The sequence below is a fragment of the Rhinatrema bivittatum genome, chromosome 3 (assembly GCF_901001135.1).
Source record: "Rhinatrema bivittatum chromosome 3, aRhiBiv1.1, whole genome shotgun sequence".
Lineage (NCBI taxonomy): Eukaryota > Metazoa > Chordata > Amphibia > Gymnophiona > Rhinatrematidae > Rhinatrema > Rhinatrema bivittatum.
The window spans coordinates 588904215-588922595 of NC_042617.1; the positions used below are offsets into that span (position 1 = coordinate 588904215).

Below are 18381 nucleotides of genomic sequence, written 5' to 3' on the forward strand. Positions count from 1 at the left end.
CCGCCCCACAGTCGGGGACCCCCAGGGAACCTGCGCCCCTCAACTTAGACCCAGCATCGATATCCTGGGTGGAATTATTCAAGGGGATTCACGCCTTTGTCAAAATGCAAACTGAGCCTCTGGCTGATCAGCCACATGCTCCACCGGAGGACCCTCATGCCCCAGGACCCTCGAGGCCTAGGCACAGGCTCCCACCACCCAGAAGCCCCATCTATGGGGTCATGGATTTCTCCGAAGAGGAAGTCGAGCCCCTGGAAGAAGGGGAACTCCCCTCGGGGACGGAGCTACACCAAACCATGAGACACTTCTTCACAAAGGATGAGCTCCCGGACCTCGTATCCCAATGTCTAACGGAACTCGCTATCCCGGGCCAAGGCACCTCGGGGGAACCTAGAACGAACCCCCTGCTGGAGGGCCTTCGCCAGACGTCCCGCCATTTTCCTCTCCTACAGGTGGCACAACAGCTAATTGACCTGGAATGGAATGCTCCGGAGTCCACATTCAAAGGGGGACGAGCTTTGTCAGCCATGTACCCCCTGGGCCCAGCGACCAAGGAGCTTCTGGCATGCCCTAGAGTGGACGCCATAGTCTGCGCGGTCGCCAAGCGCACTACCATCCCAGTGGAGGGAGGAGCAGCGCTCAAGGATGCACATGACCAGTGCCTGGAAGCCATCCTAAAACAGTCATTTGAAGTTGCAGCCATGTCCCTACAGATTGCAGCCTGCTGCACCGTGGTGACAAGTGCCTGCTTATCCCAAGCCAGGAACAACACCCCAGGAGAAGACATGGAACCAGCAGTATCATTCCTCACTGACGCTGCCTCCGACCTAGTGCGCACAGCAGCCAGAGGAGTGTCGTCCGCAGTGGCGGCCAGGAGACAACTCTGGCTTCGAAGCTGGTCGGCTGATGCCTCTTCCAAGACGCGCCTCACGAGGATGCCCTTCAAAGGATCCCTCCTGTTCGGCAGCGAACTAGAGAAACTGGCCAACAAATGGGGCGACTCCCCATTACCACGCCTGTCGGAAGATAAGACGAAGAGAAACCAGCGTCCCTTCCACAGGTCCTCCAGGGGCAGAAGCTCACAGCGCTTCAACCCTTACAAGAGCAACTACCAAGCCCCCCGCCCTGCGGGCAGGAACCAGTCCTTTCACAACAAGAGAGGAACCAGCTCGGGGACAGGCCCCAGCCGCACCCCACAATGAGAATCAGCCGACCCGTCCAAGAGAAGAAGCCATAGGGGGCAGACTAGCCTTATTCTACCGCAGATGGGTCGAGATAACTTCGGACAAGTGGGTCCTAGCCATCATCCGAGAGGGGTACTACCTGGATTTCCTTCGAACCCCTCCGGACAGATTCATAGAATCCCCCTGTCATGACTTCCTCAAGAGGGCGGCAGTGGAAGCTACTCTATCCAGACTTCTGGCCCTCGAGGCCATAACCCCGGTGCCTACACAGGAAATGAATACTGGACTTTACTCCATCTACTTTGTCGTACCCAAGAAAGAGGGTACATTCAGGCCTATCCTGGACCTCAAGTCGGTCAACTGCCACCTAAGGATCCCCCGCTTCCGCATGGAAACCCTACGATCCATCATACATGCAATACAACCAGGGGAGTTCCTCACATCCCTGGATCTTTCGGAGGCCTACCTACACATCTCAATTAACAATTAATCTTGTAAATTGAACCTCGGTATATAAAAAAAGTTATTAAAAAAAAAAAAGTTATAAATAAATAAATTCATCTGGAACACCAGCGCTACCTATGCTTCAAGGTCCTGGATCATCACTATCAATTCCAGGCACTACCCTTCGGGTTAGCACCACACCCCGGACGTTCACCAAGGTGATAATAGTGGTGGCGGCAACACTGAGGAGGGAAGGGATCCTCATTCACCCTTACCTAGACGATTGGCTGATCAGGGCAAAGTCACCGGAGGAAAGCCACCAAGCAACCAGCAGAGTCATAACACTACTGGAAAACCTAGGATGGGTGGTGAAAACAAACAAAAGCTCTCTACAGCCCTCACAGTCACTGGAATACCTAGGAGTCCGATTCGACACCAAGGAAGACAAAGTCAGCCTGACTCCCTCAAGGAGATCAAAACTGTGGAACCGGCTGCAGACCTTGCTGAACGCTCCTCATCCCACAGCATGGGACTACCTGCAAGTCCTCAGGCTGATGGCATCCACAGTGAAAGTGGTGCCATGGGCGCGAGCCCACATGAGGCCCCTACAACGCTCACTCCTATCGCGATGGAGCCCACGGTCCCAGAACTACACCGTACATCTACCACTCCCGGACAGAATCCGGACCCAACTACGGTGGTGGCTGCAGACCAGCCACATGAGCCGGGGATCAAGACTATCCTCCCCAACCTGGACCCTGATCACCACAGATGCCAGTCTACACGGATGGGGAGCACACTGCGAAGAGTTAACCGCCCATGGACGGTGGAACGCAGAAGAGGCGGGATGGAACATCAACCGCCTAGAAGCGCGGGCAGTCAGACTAGCCTATCTGCGGTTCGCCCACAGACTCCGAGACAAAGCAGTCAGGGTGATGTCGGACAACGCCACGACGGTGGCCTACATCAACCGACAGGGCGGAACCAGAAGCCAACAGGTGTCCCCAGAAATAGACTCCCTGATGGTGTGGGTGGAAGCAAATCTCCAGGAGATCTCCGCCGTCCACATCGCCGGGAAAGACAAAATCATGGCAGACTTCCTCAGCAGGGAAAGTCTAAACCCAGGAGAATGGAAGCTGTCGTCCACCGCCTTCCAGATGATAGTGAGTCAGTGGGGCCCCCAGACATGGACCTCCTAGCTAGCAGATCCAATGCTCAAGTACCCAGATACTTCAGCCGCAGGCGAGATTCGCAATCACAGGGGATCGACGCCCTGGTTCAGACCTGGCCACCGGGGACCCTGCTATACACCTTCCCACTGTGGCCCTTACTGGGCGCAATCATACACAAGATACAGCAACACAGGGGACTAGTTCTTCTGGTGGCTCCAGATTGGCCAAGAAGACCGTGGTACGCAGACATGAGAAGACTACTGGCAGGGAATTCACTACCCCTGCCCCCACACAGAGATCTACTACAACAAGTCCCGATCATTCACGAGGACCCAGCTCAATTCTCTCTTACGGTCTGGCCATTGAGAGGGCCCGCCTGAGAAAGAGGGGATACTATAAGAATCTGGAGAGTCTTTGAGGCCTGGTGCGAAGACCACAATGTCAAACCACGTTCCTCTAGAGTTCCCGTGATCCTGGAATTCTTACAGAACGGACTTCAGAAGGGTCTGTCCCTCAACTCCATCAAGGTACAGGTGGGCCGCATTGTCATGCTACGGCTCCAGGAGCGAGGACGACAGCTTAGTCTCGCACCCAGATGTATCACGCTTCCTGAAAGGAGTCAAACACATTCGCCCACCACTAAAGTGGCCAGTGCCCCTGTGCAACCTCAACCTCGTCTTGGAATTTCTAGCGGGATCCACCTTCAGACCCCTCCGAGGCCTGTCCCTCCGTCTGTTAACCCTGAAGACGGTGTTCTTGCTGGCTGTGTGCTCGGCCCGCCGCATCTCAGAGCTACAGGCCCTGTCCTGCCGTGAGCCATTCCTCAGACTCACCCCAGGGACTATTCAGCTACGCACCGTTCCCTCCTTCTTCCCCAAAGTGGTCTCACACTTCCACCTTAACCAAACCATCTCGCTACCTGCGATGGACGGGTTGAAGAAGTCGGAAGAAGCTCGTAGTCTGCGCCATCTCGACATCAGCAGACTCCTATCCAGATATCTGGAGATGTCGGAACCAGTACGAAAGACGGACCACCTTTTCGTCCTTCACAGTGGAAAGAGGCAAGGGGAAACGGCCTCGCGGGCAACCATTGCCCGCTGGATCAAGGAAGTCATCAAGGCGGCCTACGTAGAAGCGGGAAAACCACCACCTCTACAGGTCAAGGCCCATTCCACCAGAGCCCAGGCAGTTTCCTGGGCAGAAACTAGAATGCTGTCACCTGCCGAGATTTGCAGGGTGGCAACGTGGTCCTCCATCCATACCTTCTCCAGATTCTACCGTCTGGATGTTCAGGCTCGGGAGGACACAGCATTTGCAAGAGCAATCCTTAATGGACCACGGGCAGCCTCCCACCCGGTTCGGGAGTAGCTTTTATACATCCCATTGGTCCTGAGTCCATCTGCTACACGCTAGGAAATGGAGAAATTACTTACCTGATAATTTCGTTTTCCTTAGTGTAGACAGATGGACTCAGCAGCCCACCCTCGGCTGCCACTATACATGGCCCTTCAACGATTCAAGGGTAAGCCATGCTTTCATTTCCTTAGGGCATCCACCCTGCCGGGTGTCGACGCTTTCCGGTTGGGCACTGGCGGTCTCCAGCTAGGGTCAACCAACCAGTTCAAGTTAATCAAGTTTTAACGTTCTAACAAAAGTTATCCAAGTTAATCATATTAAGTTAATCAATCAGTCAGTCACACACATATCCACAATGCTTTGCAAGGAAGAATACTGAGGAGCTGCACTTCCTGCAGGGGTATATGTACTAGGGGCTGACGTCAGATTGAAATCTGATCCGTCTCCAACTGCTAACAGGAGTACACTATACCCATTGGTCCTGAGTCCATCTGTCTACACTAAGGAAAACGAAATTATCAGGTAAGTAATTTCTCCATTTCACATCGTATCGGTTTACAGGAAACAAGGAACAAAGCGCCTAAATAAATGGCATAACAATTACATGGGATAAAAGAAGGCCTGTTGGAACAGCAATATTTTCAATTTTTTTTTAATTTGGTTGTGCAAGATTCTATATGGAGTTCGGGCGGCATGGCATTCCAAATTGTGGGCCCTGCTATTGAGAACGCTCTCTTTTTTGTGGAGGCAAATTGTGTGTGCTTAGGGGAGGGTACATGTAGGGGTCCTTGGTATGCAGTTCGTGTGGGTCTGCTGGAGGAATGGAATTGGAGCGAATCGTGTAGCCATTGCGTGTTTTTGTTCACTAGGGACTTATGTATGAGGGATAAGGTTTTGTATTGTATTCTCGAGGTGATAGGAAGCCAATAAAGATCTTTCAGTATGGGTGTAATGTGGTCATTCTTCAGAGTGTTGGTTAGGACTCGGGCTGTGGCGTTCCTTAAGAGTTGTAGGGGTTTGAGGGTGGAGGCAGGGAAGCCTAGGAGGAGGGAGTTACAATAAGCAATTTTGGAGAAGATGGTGGTCTGGAGCACAGTACGGAAATCAGTGAGATGTAAGAGGGGTCTTAATTTCTTCAAAACATAAGAACATAAGAAATTGCCATGCTGGGTCAGACTAAGGGTCCATCAAGCCCAGCATTCTGTTTTGAACAGAGGCCAAACCAGGCCACAAGAACCTGGCAATTACCCAAACACTAAGAAGATTCCATACTACTGATGCAATTAATAGCAGTGGCTATTCCCTAAGTAAACGTGATTAAAAGCCGTTAATGGACTTCTCCTCCAAGAACTTATCCAAACCTTTTTTGAACCCAGCTACACTAACTGCACTAACAACATCCTCTGGCAACAAATTCCAGAGCTTTATTGTGCGTTGAGTGAAAAAGAATTTTCTCAGATTAGTCTTAAATGTGCTACTTGCTAACTTCATGGAATGCCCTCTAGTCCTTCTATTATTCCAAAAGTGTAAATAACCGAGTCACATCTACTCGTTCAAGACCTCTCATGATCTTAAAGACCTCTATCATATCCCCCCTCATCCGTCTCTTCTCCAAGCTGAACAGCCCTAACCTCTTCAGTCTTTCCTCATAGGGGAGCTGTTCCATCCCCTTTATCATTTTGGTTGCCCTTCTCTGTACCTTCTCCATTGCAACTATATCTTTTTTGAGATGCGGTGACCAGAATTGTACACAGTATTCCAGGTGTGGTCTCACCATGGAGCGATTATAGAGGCATTATGACATTTTCTGTTTTATTAACCATTCCCTTCCTAATAATTCCTAACATTGTTTGCTTTTTTGACTGCTGCAGCACACTGAGCCGACGGTTTTAAAGTATTATCCGCTATGTTGCCTAGATCATTTTCCTGGGTGATAGCTCCTAATATGGAACCTAACATCGTGTAACTCAGCAAGGGTTATTTTTCCCTATATGCAACACCATGCACTTGTCCATATTAAATTTCATCTGCCATTTGGATGTAGCTTGAAGTAGCAATCTTTTAGGGTGGCTTTGATGAATGGTTTTAAGGATAGTTGGTTTCAGTAGAGATACCTAGGTTTTGTGTGTGTGTAGAGAAATGGGTTTGGGAAGCAGAGGGAGGTTTGAGTAAATGTGTGAGTTGGGAGAGATGACCATTAGTTCAGTTTTGTGAGGGTTAAGGGCTAAGTTCATTTTTGTGAGAAGTTGGCTGATGGTGGTGAGGCAGTTGTCCCAGGTCTGAAGGGCTTTATGTAACGAGTCCTTGAAAGGGATGAGAATTTGGATGTCGCCCGCGAATATGTAGTGGGTGATGCCTATGTTTGAGAGGAGTTTAGAAAAGGGTAACATATAGATGTTGAAGAGGGTAGAGGATAAAGAGGAGCCTTGGGGGACGCCACGGTTAAGGTTAATAGGGTCAGATTCATGATTGCCTAGAATGACCATATAGTGTCTGTTTTCTAAGTAAGATTTTAGCCAAAGTAGTGCTGTTCCTGTGATGCCAATGTCTGAGAGAAGACTAATGAGAATGTTGTGGCTGATAGTATAGAATGCAGCTGAAATGTCTAGCATAGCCAGGAGATAGGAGTTACCGCTATCTATTCCTTTGAGTGTTATCTGTTAAGGATATTAGAAGTGTTTCTGTACTGAGGTGTTTACAGAAGCCAAATTTGGATGTGGAGAAAATCTTGCAATGGTTAAGGTATTCAGAGAGAAGTATGTTGACTATTTTTTCAGTGACTTTAGCTAGGAAGGGCAGATTAAAGATAGATCTAAAGTTGGAGAGATCTGAGGGGTCAAGGTTGGGTTTCTGAGAATCGGTTTGACGATTGCCTGTTTTAGAATGGGGGGACGTTATCTTGTGTTAGTGAGCAGTTGATTATTTCGGAGATGAGTTTAGCAATTATATTGGGAATGGAGAGTAGTTTGGGGATGGTTTCAGAGGGATGAAAGGGAGTTTTAGTTTTCTTTAAGAGGGTTTCTATTTCAGATGAAGTTGATTCAAACAAGGTGAGAGATGTGAAGGTATTGGTAGGGATGAAGTTGGAGTTGGCAATGTCTGAAGGAAAATTAACTGTAAGGGTGGAGATTTTGTTTTGGAAGAAGAGGGCTAGGTCATTGCATTTGTTTTTGGAGCCGATGTCGGATATGTGTGGGGATGAGGTTTTGGTGAGGTCAGATATGGAGAAGAGGGTTTTGGCATCATATTGGAAGTTGTGTATTTTACGGGCATAGACATCCCGTTTTGTTTTTTGGATGGAATTCCTGTAGGTATGCATGGAGGCGTAATATGAAGCTCGTAAAGAGGATGAGGGGTGTTTTCACCATTGTCTTTCCTTGTTTCTCTTTAATTCGAGAGTGTACCATGGTTTTTTTTATTGTTGTGCGCTGGGTTTATGGTTTTAGAGGTGAGTGGGCATAGTTGGTCAGCAATGTCTTGGGTGATATTGTACCATGAGGAAATGGCAGATTCGGTGTTTGAGAGGTCCATTTTGTTGGAGATATTGATGCATGCAGATATGAGGTCATCTCTGGAGCAGGTTTTTCGGTAAGTTAAAGTATGAGTGCAGGGGGGGGGGGGGGGGGTATGAGGGTTTGGGTTTTTTTTTAAGTTAGGGTGGTGTTTATGAGGGAGTGGCCAGACCACTTGTGGCCCAGACCATGGTGTTTTGCTTCCACTGCGTTTAGAATGTAGTTAAAGTATAGTTGCATCCTACGAGGTGAGATACTGGGACAAATCAACAGGACCAGGCTTGGAGTGTTAAAGTTTACTGATTTGATAATAAATAAAGTCCATTTATTCTTAAATAGTGAAGTTACATCTCACTGTTGATACATAAATTATTTTCTCTGTAGATAAGTATCTTTTGTTCAGGCATCTGGGTGATTTTACTTGTACAAACTCACATAGCGGCTAACTAGGAGTCCTATTTGAGGGGTCATCACTTCACAACAAAACTCCTACCTTACTCCATCTTCTTCCTGAACACCCAGCCCATCCTGGTCCCTTGGATGGTGAATATGGTTAGAGTCTTAAAATCTTGTTCTTTTATCCTTAGTTGATATTTTTGGAGACTTCTCTTGAGGAAAAATCAGAATGGGATCAGGGTACCTCAGCACTGCATACCCTGTGGAGAGGGTGGATCCAAAAGCCTCCCCACACAATTTCTGTCCAAAAAATGCTTCTATAGTTAAAGCTGGATACACCTTCAGCCATCACTGTCGCTAGTGGGGAAGACCTTGTTGAAAATTGTGCCCACCACCACCCTCTTTTCCTTATTTACAAGAGAAAGATGTGGTGCTGCGGCGAGGCTAGTCCAGCAAGGTATACATGGAGAGTTTAATTTTAACTCCCCTTGTGTGCTTCTCTACAGGTGTTTTGCACCTGGAAAGTATAGATATTTCTGTACCCATAGTCCTAGCCGGAGAAATGATTTTTAAAGGGAAAGTCCCAGGGGAGTTTCCCTCTAAATATTGGACTCACAGGCTCATGAGTGCAAAATATCCATGCCCTGCACCTTCTCAGAATTGACCTCTAAGGTAACCCCTTCTAACCCTTAAAAACCCTGGTTTACTCCCGAACTTAAAACCCTTAAACTCCAACTACGGGCCAAGGAAAAGAAATGGCGTAAGAACCCCTCCCCGGCTCTCCAGGCTTCCTACAAACACACCCTCCACACCTACAGAACCGCCATTTTGAAAACAAAAAGAGATTACTACACCCAGAAGGTCCACAACTACCAATACGATGCCAAAGCCCTCTTTACGTATGTCTCCTCCCTCACAAATTCAACACCTCCCCCCTTCTCAGATTTAGACGCCAAAAACAAGTGTATGGAATTAGCTAACTATTTCCACAGCAAAATTTCCAACATTATCTCAAAATTCTCCACAACTCCTCCCCCTCTTTCTACCCAAAAATCACACTGTAACACTCTCAGCTCATTCGAACTCACCTCCGCCTCTGAGATAACTAGATTCTTAAAGAAAATGAAATCCTCCTCTCACCCCGAAGATTCCATTCCTACAAAATCGCTCCTTGCTATTCCAGACACCATAGCCAAACCTATCTCTGAAATTATCAACCGATCCCTCACCCTAGATAAGGTCCCCGATGAACTGAAACAAGCCACCCTCAAACCTATCTTAAAGAAACCTAACTTGGACCCCGCAATCCCAGCCAACTACCGACCGATATCCAACCTTTCATTCATAGCAAAACTCATGGAAAGGGTAGTCAACGCTCAGCTCATAGAACACCTAGATAGTCAAAACTTGCTTTTCCCTTCCCAATTCGGCTTTCGAAAATACTTCAATACTGAAACCCTGCTAATATCTCTCACCGATACAATCCTCAAGGGGTTAGATAAAGGCCAATCTTACATCCTAGCCCTGCTTGACATTTCTGCGGCCTTCGATACCGTCAACCATAATCTCCTTATCAATCGCCTCTCAGATATCGGTATCGCGGACTCTGCCCTGAACCGGCTATCCTCCTTCTTAAACAACCGCTCATAGAACACCTAGATAGTCAAAACTTGCTTTTCCCTTCCCAATTCGGCTTTCGAATTGGGAAGGGAAAAGCCATAAAAAATTCAAACAGAATCTCAAAACCTGGCTCTTCAAACTAGCATACCCCGACTAACCATCCACGCCCTAAGTTACATACCCGACCCTCACGCCCCCCCCCCCCTACGGACACCCCTCTAATGAACCTTACAACCATGACCCCCCATCAACCCCAACCACCTCAACCCCACCCCCTCCCACTTCCCTATTCCCCATTCCTCCCCCTACCCCCCCATATCCGCCTACTTACCTGCCACCTTGTGAATAATTAGAGAACCTATTTTCCTTCAACCTCCTTAAGAGTCACCTCTCCTTACCCGCCCTCTTCCCTATCACCTTGTGAATAGTTAAAGAACCTTTTCTCCTCTACTCTCCTCAAGAGTCTTCATCTGAATAATGAACAGAAATTCAACTTGTGAATAGTTAAAGAACCTTTTTGTTTCTAATGTTTATCTATCCTTATCTATTCTAAATTTTTGTAAAGCCTGTTGCTACGTTACGTTACACTGTGAACCGAGGTGATGTTTTTAACGTGCCCCGGTATATAAAAAATTCTTAAATAAAAAATAAATAAATAAAATAGGCAATCACGAATCCAACGCAGTCAAGTTATCACATGGCGTCCCCCAAGGCTCTTCCCTCTCCCCTACGCTTTTTAATATCTACGTATTTACCCCTATGTCAACTTCTTGCAGATCTTGGGCTTACACACTATGTATACGCGGACGATGTCCAGATACTCATACCGATCACTGACTCTGTAACAAATGCCCTTAAATTATGGGATGAATGTCTTTCTTCAATCAATAGCCTTCTCACCAACCTTAACCTCGCCCTCAATTCCTCGAAAACTGAATTACTCTACATCACTCCAGCCCGCCACCCTCCCTCATATCCTCTCCTGACTCTCCCTTTCTCACAACATGTTAGAGACCTAGGTGTCACCTTGGATGAACACCTCAATCTCCAAAAACACATCTCCAATATCACAAGAGATTGCTTTTATAAATTACACATTTTGAAGAAACTAAGACCCCCTGTTACACCACAACGATTTCCGAACTGTCCTCCAAACCACATTGTTCTCAAAAATCGACTACTGCAATACCCTACTTCTAGGATTGCCTGCGTCCACCACCAGACCTCTGCAGATGCTGCAAAATGCAGCAGCTAGAATTCTTACCAATTCCCGGAGATCAGACCATATTACTCCAATCCTCAGAGACCTCCACTGGCTTCCTATCTCAGCTAGAATCCTTCATAAAAGTCTTACCATCATCCACAAAACCCTACACAACAAAGAGATCCACTGGCTTAATGACTCTCTCCATTTTCACACCCCCAACAGACCTACTAGATCCGCCTACCTAGGAACTCTGACTACACCCTCATACAAATCTACTCAGCTCACCTCCACACGAGAACGTGCTCTTTCCATCGCAGGTCCTACATTATGGAACTCGATGCCCCCAGACCTACGCCTGGAACACTGTTCAAACACCTTTAAAAAAAAAGTTAAAAACCTGGTTGTTCAAAAAAGCATTCACTTAACCCCTACCTAGTCTCTGTCCTCCCCCCCAGGTACCTCTAACCCTTTTCCACGTACCCCTTACACCTAACCTCCTATAACCATCCCGGTAACCCACAACTATTACCCATTGCTAATACAATTTGCTGCAGATTCTATTCCTTTGACTGTCATACAGTTATGTAAATATAATATGTAATATAGTTGATATCTCTCTCTCTATAAAGTTGTTTAAGTTTGCTGTATCCTCCTGCGATTACACTCACTTGGTCCCTTAGACCGTTCTACATTCTCTCCCCGTTCCTTATGAATCCCTGTTAATTGTAACTTTATCCTTCCTTTCTTCCAACTACCTTTTTGCTCCCCAGTTATATGTGAACCGATGTGATATTCATTTGAATGTCGGTATATAAAAGTTATAAATAAAATAAATAAATAAACTTTAGTAAGTAGGAAAAGTGAAGGAAGAAATTAGAGATTGAGGCCTATGTCAGCACAATAGGCAGGTACTAATAGGAAGACTGAGTACATCAACCTTCAGGCCTTATTTACCATCATTATTCTCTGCATTAATGTTTTTAAAGATTAATTACTTACGCCCTACTTGTATTTAAAAGAGGATTTCTGACAGGAAGTGCATCCTATCCACGGAGGAAGAGATGAGAATCATGAAAGATATTAACATTTTTACTTTTCTGTTTGCCTGAATACTATGCTTAATAAAGACATTTTAAATGAGACATGCATGGTGCTGGCTGTTTGGGGGTTTTTTGGCTGTTGAGTCTGTAGCAGTGGAATGGTGTGGATTGATTTGATATAGGTTTTTTTGTTCCATCATAATTGCTGTTAGAGAAATCTCTAGCATATCTTGTTTTATAATTATTGCAGAGTAAGTGGTTGAACTTCCAGCTAGCTAGCTTTGTGCAACAACAAATAATGTACTGTAAAATATTCTTAATTACAAAGTAATAATCTTGCATCATTATTTTGAACTTAATGTTATTTTAATGTGTATTTTTCAGTTGCCCCGAATGTCTCAAGAGGTTCTGGAATTTTGGGAATGCTGCCGCTATCAGGAGCTCCAACTATTCACCATTTAAATATCTCTGGTCGATTACCTGGAATGCCCCTGTTAGATATCCGTCCAGGAGTAATACCACAGTCACCTGGATCAAGATTTAATATAATGCAACCTGGAATGCCACCCCATCCAAACATGCCACCTCCAACAATAATTGATCATTCGTTACATCCATTGACTCAGAGTACCTTTCCACCAATTGATCTTTTCAACCGAACAGAGAGAGGTTTTGGAACACCAGTAAAATCAAATGTGGACAATTTTTCTAATCCGGACAAGAAGACATCACTTAGCAGTGACAGCCAGCGGGAAAGAGACCAGGATTATCGTTTTCCTCCTGTAGAAAATCCAGAAAATCTTAGAAGGTCAACACCAGTAGAAGTTGTGGACAGAGGTGGAAGGGATAATTTGGGAGAACGAGCAGCAGGAACCCAAGATAGCCAAGGGCAATCAGCAAATGCACAAACGTGTGTAGGTAGGCTTGGGACAGAAGTTCCAAATTTGGAAAGACCAGTGGTAAAAGCTCGAAATTTAGAAAGGCCAAACGCGGAAGCCCGTGAAGATCTAGGAAGGCCAACTGCAGGTGTCTGTGATGATCTGGGAAGGCCAGCTGCAGATATCTGTGATGATCTGGGAAGGCCAGCTGCAGTTGTCTGTGATGATCTGGGAAGGCCAACTAAAAAAGCCCGTGATGATCTAGGAAGGCCAACTGCAGACATCCATGCTGATCTAGGAAGATCAGTTACAGAGTCTCTTGATAATGTAAGAAGGCCAGCAGCAGGTGCCCTTGATGGTCTGATGAGTCCAGCAACAGAAGTCCTTGACGATCTGTGTCTAGGCAGGTCTGAAGCAGAAGATAGTCTAAAGCGATCAGAAATGGAATCCCAAAAAGGTTTAGGAAGGCCAGCTGTGGAAACCCATGAAGACCTAATAAGACCAATGGCAGAAGCTCGGGCTGGTCTTCTGAGGCCGCCAACAGATATTAGAGCTGGTCTTCTCCCGCCACCAACAGATATTAGAGCTGGTCTTCTCCCACCACCAATAGATATTAGAGCTGGTCTTCTCCCGCCACCAATAGATATTAGAGCTGGTCTTCTCCCCCCACCGACAGATATTAGAGCTGGTCTTCTCCCCCCACCGACAGATATTAGAGCTGGTCTTCTTCCCCCACCGACAGATATTAGAGCTGGTCTTCTCCCGCCACCGACAGATATTAGAGATGGTCTTTTCCCACCACCAACAGATATTAGAGATGGTCTTCTAAAGCCACCTGTAGATACGAGAGAGCCCTTTGGTAGACCACCATTTGACCCGAGGGAACATTTTGGCAGACCACCATTTGACCCGAGAGAACATTTTGGCAGACCACCATTTGACCCGAGGGAACATTTTGGCAGACCACCATTTGACCCGAGAGAACATTTTGGACGACCACCTCTTGAAGGAAGGGAACATTTTGGAAGACCACCTCTTGAGGGGCGGGAACATTTTGGAAGACCACCTCTTGAGGGTCGGGAACATTTTAGAAGACCACCTATGGACATGAGCGACAATCTTGGAAGACCACCTTTAGATAACCATGGTCGAAGAGAGCATTTTGGTTTCAATTCAGACAAGCACTGGGGTCACAAAGGAGATTATGATGAAAGACATTATCACACGTCACCTGTCTTTGGAAGCCCTAAAGGCTTTCATGAAGATAGGGACCGGTTTCGACAGGGAAACTTCAGATTTGATGCCAGAAGTGGTCCCAACTGGAATAGAGGATTTGAACAGGAGGCTAATAGGGATTTTGATGACCACAGAAGACCCTGGGAAAGGCAGAGGGATGATAGGGATGACAGAGATTTTTATTTTCGCAGAGATGTTAATGGCAACCGATTTGGAAGAGACAGAGAGCAAAGCAACTGGACTCCTCCACAGCCACAGGTTTTTGAATATTTTACAGGGAGCACCACAACACAAAAAACTAATGTGCCCCAGATAAATGGTGAAAATACAGAGACAGAAAGCCAGCCACCAGCAATGCAAAAACAGAATGATCCTGAACTTTCTGAAAAACTGACATCTTCAGACGAAATAAGCAAAGAGAAGAATGACACAGATCCTGATATAGAAAGTCAACCAGTGGTAGAAAGCACAGAAACTGAGGGGACATAATCATCACTCAGTAGGTAAAAGATACCTTTTGTAAAGTTGTCATCTCTCTGTAATAGATAAATGGCTGACTGGACCTTAGTAGTTAATTTTTGTCAGCCAGAATTAAATTAATCTGTTTATGTTCATCTTTCACTTAAATAAGTGTACAACTGTCTTGTATAGACTGTTCTTAATTTGAACATGATAGGTAGAAATTTTTATTTCTATGAAAAATCAGAAATATTGCCCCAAGTTGCTTTTAATGTCAAAAAATTCAATAACAGCTTGTCAAACAAAGAGACTTCCTATGGAAGAAAGGAATTTTTTAAAATGCTACCAGTGAGTTGAATATGGAAGTTGTTATACTTGAAAACAACAGGTGTTGGCACGTCTTGTTCTTGCTTTTAGGCTGCTACAGAATTTTAAAACATAGACAAAGCTGTGATATTTCATGTTCTTGCTATTTGGCAAAAAAAAAAAAAAAAAATGCTCTGGAAAAATGAGGAGCACAACACAGAGATTGGAAAAAAATCCAATTATGTAAAATCTATATTATGGTCTCTGTTATCTCCAAAGTAAGTGTCTGTGATTTGTTCCTCGTACAGCGGTGAGTGCAAAAAATGAGAAAAAAACAAAAAACAAATGAAAAGTATGTTTCAATGTTGGGTGCATACTGTTTTTAGATGCTAATAAAACATACTTGTTTGATAACAGTGTTCCAGGTATTGTATTTTTTTAAAACTTAGTTATAAAACTGGTTTAAATATCCAATAGTTCATGTTAATGTAATTGTTAGAAAAGGCTTATATAATTCTTACAAGACTACTGCAACTACCCCATGTATTAGATTGTAAGCTATGCTGAAAAGATCATGCAGTAAAATTAGTATGTATATATGTATGTAAATATTTGTATATAAACTATATGACGTTATCTTTGAGTGTGTGTCCACACATTCACAGCAAAAATCTTTTTAATTTGAATACACAAATGAAAATGATAAAACTACCAAAATGTCATTCACCTTCTTAAAGTAGCAGAAAAATTGAGTGTGATCATAAATTAAATTAGAAATATTACTGATGAATACATTATATCCTTGCTAAATAAGAAGGTGAAACACTGTAGGGAAATCCAGTAGAATTTATTTTCCTTTTTTTCATAGGTATGCATGAAGCCAGATTTAAACAGTTTGCACTGACTTTTGACATACGTTTGTTGTGCGTAGGCACTGGCAGCTTTGAAGTATTTGTTGGTGTTCGCTCGCACTGAACATTTGGAGTACAGAATTTTTATATGAAAAGTTTAATTTTATTGATGGGAAGGATTCTAGGCTATGAATTTGGAGTCGTCATTATAGGCAAAATCAATCTCCCAGCAAGAAGTTAGCTTTGTTTATTATTTCTTTTTTACCTCTTTTATTTTCTTATGTGGAAGGTATTGCAGTAATAATATACAACTTTGCTGTAAAATTTGGCCATTTCAATTTTTTACCTTTCCCTCCCCACAAAAAGAAATCAAATTCTAAAGTATTAACAGTTTAATCATATATTATAAACTAACAGTCTGTCCCGTTTGAGGCAGGGGAAGATAGTATGCTTTCTCCACCTGTTCTAAAATATATATATACCTGTTTTTGTTCTGGTTTATCATTGAAATCCTGAACCCATAAGTAGTGCATGTCTTTATGAAGATATGTTTGAGGTCATTACCATGACACAAACATTAGTGCAAGATGTTTCATCTTGAAATGGATTTACAAAATGTTGTGGGGGTTTGTTTTTTTTTTTATATAATTTATGACTTGGCATGCCAAAAGAATTGTTCTATCCTCTGTGGTGCTCTGATTCCTTTTTGAAGTCATCAGAGAGCGAGTGATCTTATCTGTGACTTCACAATAGACTCTGTGAAATGTTAGGTACATAGCAAAACCCCAGCTTACAGAGAAACTAATTCTTTAAGAATTAGTCTAACATTTGGATTGGGTAAATTACTCTTTACGTGGTTACTTGTTTTTAGTTTTTGGGGGGTTTTTTTTTTTGGTTTATTTTGTAATGGTTTGCTTGAACTGTAAATGGAAACGTGATTCACATAGTGTGGATGAAATTTCTTAACTATGCCACCATTTCGAATATGCCAGATGGTTTGGATTCCTCATCAATCAATCAGATCATTTGTGTTCTCTCTTCCATTTTGAAGGGAAAGAGAGTTTTCAAATAGTTACAATTTTACATATTTTTTTCAAGATAAATGTGGCTTTGTTTGATCAGATTTAGGGAATGATATACTTTTATTGGCTTTCATAATTTCATTTTCCATAAAAGTATTACATATGTTAACTTTTCTTGTGTAATTAGATTCAGAAATAGTCTACAACTTATATTAAAAGAACAATACCTGCTAGAGAATTGCTGTAATAAGTATTTTTGAAAGAGAATAAAACATCTCTCAATAATAATATTGGTGCTGTTAGTTGATTCTTTTTCTGCCTTGTAATGGGTTTTTACAAATTGGTAAAATTTGGCTTCCTTGTCGGATTATCAAACTCTCTCCTTTCTATAAATTCTATGATCTACTAATAGCCTTTATCAATGGGAGAGCAGCTCAGGGATTGGGAGTGAGTAGGACTTACTTGCCAGGGTTACCATCTCCTTTGCAGGAGATCTGTAGTTCGTACTATATAGCCGAAAATCTTATAGGGAGTTTTTTCAGTTTTATGATTTTTGAATAGTACTACTACTGTTTACTCATGAATCTACTTAGTTTTTTATATAAGAAAAAATGTCTAACAGGTATTGCTGTTTTAATAATGAATTTTAACAAGATGCTGTGTACCAAATGAAACTGGCATTTTCTTTCATGTCTATAGCGGGAGAGTCAAAATGATTTGGCTCTCTGCTATATATTTTGATAAGTTAAAGGATTAATGGTATTCATTTTAATCTTTTTCCTCTTTATTAGTTTTGTTTTTGTTTTATGTATCTATATAACTACATAAACTTTAAGGGCATATTGGCTGCTTTTCCTAGTTTAGATTTGTGCTGTAACTGTATAGTTGCCAACAGCTGTTATGATTAACCTATATGTATAGAATAAAAGTTAATTATACAGCAAAATAATCTGTATCCTGTTACATTGAGAGTAATTTTGTCATCACTTTTCGTTTTACTTCAGTAGTGTAGATAACTAACTCATCACTCTGGGAACGTAGAAGTTTAAAAATCACACAGTAAGCTGGAAAGTAATTTCAAATGTGTTAGTGCAGTAGTAAAGAGATATTGCTACTGCCATATTTTAATCTTTTATTTATGAGCAGCTTAATGATAAAATGAACGCTTATTGTTCATTTAAATGAAAGGATCTTACTGAATCTCAGATTCTGGAAAATGTCAGATTTTATGGGCGAAGTCCCGATTACTGTGCAGTTAGGAAAATATTATCTGAAAACTTGCGGATTTAGGATTTTGCTGCCCTGAGCCACTTTTGGTGCTTTCACCCCCTCCTCTTATAAGGGGTTGTTACAGGGTGACAGAGGGCTGCTCTCTATTAAATGAGATTCAGCAGAGCTGGAGGGAAGCATATCTGAGCCAGCCTGCTGCCTCTAAATGTTTCTTGCCCTAGGCACAGGCATAATGGGTGCCTATTGTCAAATTCAGGGCTACCTGTTAGTACAGTAAGAAATACTATTTAAACATTGCTTAATGCATGTAAACAATCTGATATTTTATTCTGTCTTGTGATATAAGTATCTAAAATATAAGGTAGACGTGTTTTATTTTTTAATAGTTCGGTATGGAGTGCTGATATAAAGAACCCCACACCTAAATTAAATAGAATTAACACCTAAATAGGGACTGTTTTGAATGCA

The 18381-nt window shown here is 43.5% G+C and overlaps 1 protein-coding gene across 4 annotated transcripts in view; it reads left to right on the forward strand.

Moving 5' to 3' along the window:
* SCAF8 (SR-related CTD associated factor 8) overlaps window positions 1-18381 on the forward strand; it is a 686214-nt gene that overhangs the window by 553101 nt on the left and 114732 nt on the right. For 2 of the 4 annotated variants that reach the window (XM_029596704.1, XM_029596701.1), the window contains exon 20: window positions 12316-15044. In XM_029596704.1, the coding sequence (XP_029452564.1) occupies window positions 12316-14534 (2219 nt within the window). In that variant the 3' untranslated portion in view covers window positions 14535-15044. Of the gene's footprint in view, window positions 1-12315; window positions 15045-18381 lie in introns of those variants that run through there. The other 2 variants (XM_029596703.1, XM_029596702.1) reach the window with 1 other exon arrangement.